The sequence below is a fragment of the Bactrocera latifrons genome, unplaced genomic scaffold, assembly GCF_001853355.1.
Source record: "Bactrocera latifrons isolate USDA-ARS-PBARC rearing strain unplaced genomic scaffold, ASM185335v1 scaffold_247, whole genome shotgun sequence".
In the NCBI taxonomy this organism is placed as follows: Eukaryota; Metazoa; Arthropoda; class Insecta; order Diptera; family Tephritidae; genus Bactrocera; species Bactrocera latifrons.
Window position 1 is genome coordinate 353378 of NW_017536041.1, and position 7034 is coordinate 360411.

Genomic DNA, 7034 nt, shown 5'->3' on the forward strand with positions numbered 1-7034 from the left:
AAGAACAAAAAACCACAAAACAGTAACAAGATCAACGATCAACTAACTAAAAAAGCAATCAAAGAGAATAAGGTCACAAGCTCAGCTGAAACGTATGCAGAAGGCAGGAAGGCAACAAGTACTTAAAACACAGAATTAATAAATCATGTTTGTACACATGGGGTTACATATTTTTTTTTTTACAATTTACAATTTTACGGTGCACGGATGCGAGCAATAGAGTTTTATGCAATTTTCCACTGAACTTTATCAGTATTTACTATATTCTCAGTACATACACAAGCATAAATATATGTACATATGCATAATACGCCATAAGTACCGATGATAACAATAGAAAAGAAGAGTATGTACATATATATTAGAGTGATTGAAAAAAAAAAAATTGTTTTTCGTTTGGCACTTTGAAAAATAGGCTCCTAGACACCTCTAACGAAGCCTCTCCAAGAATGAGCTCTTAATTGTAACGGGAAGGTCCTCCTACTTACAGTTTTATATTTTTTCTTATTATCTGATAGAAAAGTTTATATCTCGCTTCCAACCACTTCAAAAAATATTTTGTTCCTTAGATTTTGTAGGAAATTGAATGCTCTACAAAAAAGGTCTGATACCGTTTTTTTCGTAAACAAACCCGTTTAAAAGATACAATTCCGTGACTTCCACGCTAATTCTTTCAAAGAGTTGAATTTTCGTTCTCATCACTAAGGTTCATTTAAGGGGTATATGGGTTTATGAGTTTCAAAAAGTCGAATTCTTTATTGTCGCTACAATTCTGCAACATCTCTAGAATATTGTTACGAATTTTCAAGTGTTTCGGAGGTACAGCCCTGAGCGAAGTTTTCTCTGAAATATTCTTTTTTTGTAAAAATGTCTGCCCAAACTACAATTTTCAGTTTTTTCCCCTTCTTTCAAGTTCTAAGTTTTAACTAAAACACGAATTTTTTCATTTGTAAATGATCTTTTAAAGAGTTATTCCACCAACGCGAGCGCTTCTTTTTTCCGAGGGGGACCGGAAATGGCGTCGTAATGGCCGAGTTTAAAATATTTTTTTCCAAAAACTTCAAAATTCTTTGGTTAGTAGTGTATGTTTGTAACAATAAAAAATTCTAATAAAAGTTTCATTTTTTTTATGAGAAAAAAATTTATGGAAAAATGCTGTTTTTTACCAGAGGAAACCCGCACAAACCGAATCGATAAAAATTTAGATTGCTACGACCTTTTTTTATGGTCCTGATTTTGAGGTCCGTATGTAAAGTGGTGTGTATTATTTGGGCGCGAAAGGTTTGTCTGACAATTTGTATCATAGAAAAAAAATTATTCTTTACTTGGCTTCAAACTTTGCGTTTCCAGTAATATCACGGATGCGGATTCATTGAGTTTATTGCAGAAGTATATTTGGAGAGTCTACCTTACCACGAAAGCAATTCTTTGACCGCAAACTTGCCTCATATGAGTTGTCCATCACCAGCTCTGTTAATGACGATAACATCAAAAAAGTTTAAGAAACAGTGCTTGAAAACGTCGTGTTGCCATCAGAGAGATAGCAGACGATCTCAACATCTCTTACGGATCAACTCAATATAGTTTCGTTAATGTTTCAGGCACCCAGCGTAAGTTAAGGAACGTATTCCTTATAATATTATCTTATCAAAATATCCCAAACAAACAGACAACAAAACAATATTGAATTTGAGTAAGGAAAAAATATTAAAACAATCTTATCTTAGAACAAAGGAATTTTATCAAAGCAAATATATTATACTATATGTAAAAAAAAAAACAATCAACTAGTTATAGGTGAACATCTAGTATGTTTAGTATAAATAGCAAAAAGATCCATGTAACAAGTCAGTCTTAAGAGTTATAATAAAGAGACTACATCTCGACAACAAGTTAGTCTAAAGAGGGTAAAACTCGACAACAAGTTAGCCTTAACAGAATTAATATAGAGGGCATATCTCGATGCAGCTCGAAAATATTATATATCTTCCGACTCCTTTTTACTTTATGTAAAAATTAACAAGTGTCAATGCTGAACTCGTACCAAAAGACCTGATTCTTTTGCAAACACGAAATCGAGTAGAGGTCGCTAAAGACATATTTGACAACGAACCTGAGTAGCCAACTCTCAAACGCAACACTACTGTGAGTGTGATGTCGAAACTGTCAAAGCATCTAACGAATGAAGCTCCACAAACGAGCCTAGCCGAGGCTTACACAAGTGTATGGAAAATTAGTTTCAGCATTGTCGTGATTTTATTGCCTCAGGAACCTTTTTGAAAGCAATAATAAAGATTTTTACTAAAATATGTACATATATTCAAATACGGTTTTTTTCGTAAGTTCGGCTCAAAATTGATGAGATGGTAACTTACATATACTGTGTCAAAACTGCCGATGCTCTAAGATCTCATCACTAAAGTATGCTTCACAATTATTAGAAGTAAAAAAACAAAGCAAATTAACATTTGTTGGAAGGTGTTCGGTACAAAACAGCTTAAAGTGACCCGCCTGAGTCATCTTGAGCGTATGCCAGCGTTGCTCTAATGAAGACGGGAAAGTTCAAAAATATTGCGGTAAAGCAAATTAAGTTTAAGCTGTGCACCAAAAACAACTGCAACAACAAAAAGGAAAAGTATTATTAATATACTTCTCCACTTCAACATCAAGTTAATTTTAACTAATATTAAATAAATGTTTATTGGGTATTTAACATAAGTATGTACTTAAAAACAAAGTGCATGCATTGACGTTTTTCCTTTGTTTGTGAGAAGTGCTGATAAGCTCAACGCTAAATATGCACTTACAATGTAAACAACATTTAACGTTCGTATGTAACGGGTGATCCAAGTTGAGGTACTTTTTTCAATCGAGAAAATTTTTTTTCAGCGATGAGGCCCATTTCTGGCTCAATGAGTATGTAAACAAGCTAAGTTACCGCAGTTGGAAGCTGCCATTTTATCCAGTAAAAAACACGGTGTGGTATGGATTGTAGGCCAGTGGAAATATCGGTCTATATTTCTTCAAAAATGATGCCGATAGCGCCATAATAACCGACTATTTGATGCCCGAAATTAAAGCTCGTGATCTCGACGACATTTGATTTCAGCAAGTGGGCGCCACTTTCCACATATCGCATCAATCAATGGATTCATTGAGAGAAGACTTCGGTGAGCAGAATATTTCACGTTTTAGGCCGGTCGATTGGCCACCAAGATTATATGATATCACACCGTTAGACTTTTTCCTGTGTAAAGTCTAAAGTCTACGCGCGTCGATTCAGGTCTTGAAGCAAAACATTGCGCCTGCCATTCGCCAGTTACCACTCGAAATGCTCGAACGAAACATCGAAAATTTTACTCAACTAATGGTCCATCTGAGACGTAGACGCGGTAGACATTACAAAGACACAATCTTTAAAAAATAAACACCAATGAATGTTCTTTCTAATGATAATAAACATTCCCAATTAAATTTGTAATTTCAGTGTTTTTCCTTAAAAAAGAAGTAAGGTTCCACGTAATGGATCAACCTTTGCTACGTTACGTATTTCTTTTAACACATACATACTTACAAATATACAATAAATAAATAGCAGTTAGTAAAAAAAAAAATTAATTCGCAATAGCTTTCATGAAATAGTGTGGTACATACTTACATACATACATACTATGTACCTACACAAGTGCATTTGGTGTTTATTCCATTTATAATTTCTAGTTGTAATCTAGTACATTTCCAGACTGGTTTTGTATTGCACTGCATGGTTATGTTATGTGTGTGTGTATGCACTCACATACATATGTATATTTTTAACACATTTGCATTGCAAAACCAGATATCTGAGTCGCTACAATGTTTACTAACAAATGGGTGATATTTAAAAGTCACCAGCAACAAAACAAGCTCCAATTGCTTGCGTGCTCACAAGCTCATTTTCATATCGCAATAACAATTTACTACTATAATATACAAACAATGTTTTTTTTTTTTCAGAAATTACTTTTTTCGATTCTTTGTCACGAACGAGTTTATTTTTATATCATTAAAATGCAGGAACTTTATATATTCCACATTTGCATACACATATGACGCTGATCTCTGATGTGATCTCTGAGTAGCAGTTGAATGCAGTCAAAATAAATAACAAATCTTATAACTTTTTTATATTTTTAACAATCAAGTTTCTTCCAAATTTCTGGACCAACTTTCCTCCACTCGATCGAAATATTGAAATCATTCTAACCACTTATATTTGAATTCTGTAGTATTTTCTTACCAACGCTAACTAAGATACAAACAATTAAAACTTCTGATTGAAAATCAAGTCTGGGATTTAACTTACAGTCAGTCAATATTGTTAGTAACTTGTTGTATCCTAAAATGGATACATGGTATGCATATTAAGAAGAGCCAATGAAGTATACATTGTGACAAAAAAGTACTCAGAAATTGTAAAAGTTTGCAAAATATTTAATTATTCATCTATATTTGTATTGTCGCCTTCAAAGTAATCTCCACCAGATATAATACATTTTTACCAACAGTTTTCTAGTTCTCGAAAATCGTTTCATAAGCACTTTTTGGGATGGCTTTCAGCTCCTCCAGCGAATTTCGTTTTATCTCTTCGATCGACAACCGAAAACGGGTCTCACGGAGCACAAATTTCAGTTTGAGGAACAAGAAAAAATTACACGCATCCAGATTCGGTGAATACGGTGGTTAATCAATTGTATTCATTGCGTTTTTTGGCTTTAAATTCGTCATCGCGTAAAATCCCTGAGTTGTTCTTCAACAATTCCGGCCGTTTTCGACGGATTTTCTCACGCAAACGCCTCAATATGGAACTCTTTATTCACCGCCTGTCCCCTGGAAGAAATTCATAATGCACAAAACCACGAATATCGAAAGAAAACAATAAACATCACCTTAATTTTTGAGCGACTTTGGCGTCGTTTTTTGAACTCGGCTTGTTTTTTTTGTCTCCGTTCTGATAATTGTTGACTTTTTTGCATGTCTCATAAACCCTCGTTTTATCGGCAGTTAATATGCTTCCCACGAATGTGGGATTGGAATTCGCTCGATCAAACTTGTCTAAAGAGACCCGTTTATGGTACTCTTCTTTCAGTTTTATCGGAACGAGTAGAGCAAGATCGCGTATTAAACCCAAAATAATTCGAACGGAGTCGCGAGAGATTCCGAGCTCTTTTGGCATCTGTCTAACACTTACCTGACGATTTTGTAGTATTATGTCATTCACTTTTTTAATACTTTCATCAGTTGAAGAGATCGAAGGTCGTCTAGATCGAGGCATGTCTTTAACGATCTCTCGATCACCTTTGAAAGCTTTGTAACACTCGTAGGTTTGTGTTTTTGATAAAAGTGAATCGTCGTAAGCCTTTCCTAACATTCACAATGATTTCCTTGGAATTTGATTACATTTTGCTGACGTTTTTTTGTCACAATGTAAGTGTGTATATAAAAATGATCAGCATGGCGAGCTGAGTGTATTTAGCCATGTCCGTCTATCCATCTATATGTATTGTAATAAGTAACTAGTCTTATATGAAATGTTACCCACGTCCTTTTCTCCCCATGAAGCTGCACATTTGTTGAAACCTCGGATATAGCACATAGCACCATACAAACTGAACGATCGGAACCAAGTACTTGTATGGAAAGATTTTTTAATTTTCTTGCTTAAAGCAATGTTACAATCTCCGAATAAATTGCTCAGATCGAATGCCTATAGCATATATGTATGTACATATATATAGGGTATTATAATTTCGGTGCAGCCGAAGTTAAAGTTTTTTCTTGTTTTTTCTTTTAATTAAGATTAAGTGGCAGGTTTCACAAGCAACATTTTAAACTACAGCAATCAACATCAATTCAATTTTTAATTAACTAAATTTTCATGTTTTCCATGATTGACAGTTAAGTCAGGCGGTGATTCGATGATTTTTCCGTTTCGGTGACTTGTTGTTAGTCTAGTTAACGGCTAAAAATGAAAATAAAGGTGCTCGGGTGCGGTTCGTGGTTATGATTAAGCGGTAGATCAACATAGTGTGCCTATATGTACATATGTATGTATGCCGTGGTAGACAAATATGTATAGTATGTACATATACATTTATACATATATATGTCATTACACGACTATATTGTATGTATGTTTGTATATATTATTTTAGATTTGGGTATGCGCTTCAGATTTGCTTTGCTTTATGGCAAGTTGTAGTTGTTAGATAGCTGCAATAGACGCAATTTGCGCTCATAGTATACACAACCAAAAAGGTGAATAGTCTTTATGCGTGAATTGCGCGTGCTCAAACCGGTTTCACCACTATGCTGTCTATAATTATAGAGAAAACTTCGAACTGGGCTAGATTGGGTCTTTCAACATTCACATTCGCAATAAACGTAATGCATACGAGCCTATGGATGTATGTACATACATGCATATGTATGCATGTATGAATGTAGAAACTTTTGATTAATTGGCACGAAACTGATGTATAAAAGGCGGTTATTTCGCAAAGTAAACGAAGAGACGGCGAAATTAACAGCGATTTCACAAACTTGCAAAATTGTATTGATTGTGTAGCTTACACATACATATGTATGTATGTACATCATATAATATATACATATGGACGTAGTAAATACATATCTGTGTAAACAACGCATAATTAATCAGCAAATAATGTTTGTAAATACGTTTGACACATTGACGCTCTTGACGCTCCCCAACATCTTGGTGGCTTACGTGATGATAAGAACGTCAATCTAGTTTCGATTTATAGCCCATCATATATATTTACATACATACATATGTATGAAACGAATGCCGACCATAAACTATGAAAATAGAGGCCTTCTTATACATGTGTGCATATTTAATACTTTTTTATGCATATACATACATATGTAGATACATACTTATNCGACCATAAACTATGAAAATAGAGGCCTTCTTATACATGTGTGCATATTTAATACTTTTTTATGCATATACATACATATGTAGATAC

General features: G+C 34.2%; 1 protein-coding gene across 1 annotated transcript; it reads right to left on the reverse strand.

Moving 5' to 3' along the window:
• Positions 1-4089: 4089 nt before the first annotated feature.
• Positions 4090-5452, reverse strand: LOC108969273. Its single transcript, XM_018933887.1, has 2 exons — positions 4929-5452; positions 4090-4869 (listed from the first exon to the last, which is right to left on the reverse strand). The coding sequence occupies exons 1-2, from the start codon at positions 5408-5410 to the stop codon at positions 4824-4826; spliced, it is 528 nt and encodes a 175-aa protein (XP_018789432.1). The 5' UTR covers positions 5411-5452; the 3' UTR covers positions 4090-4823.
• Between the last annotated feature and the right edge of the window lie 1582 nt (positions 5453-7034).

Excerpts from the sequence above, each read along its gene's own strand:
- LOC108969273 (XM_018933887.1), bottom strand. The coding sequence starts at position 5,410 with ATGTTAGGAAAGGCTTACGACGATTCACTTTTATCAAAAACACAAACC. Across the intron at positions 4,870-4,928 it reads AAAGTCGCTCAAAAATTAAG|GGGACAGGCGGTGAATAAAG; the intron begins GTGATGTTTATT and ends AATTTCTTCCAG.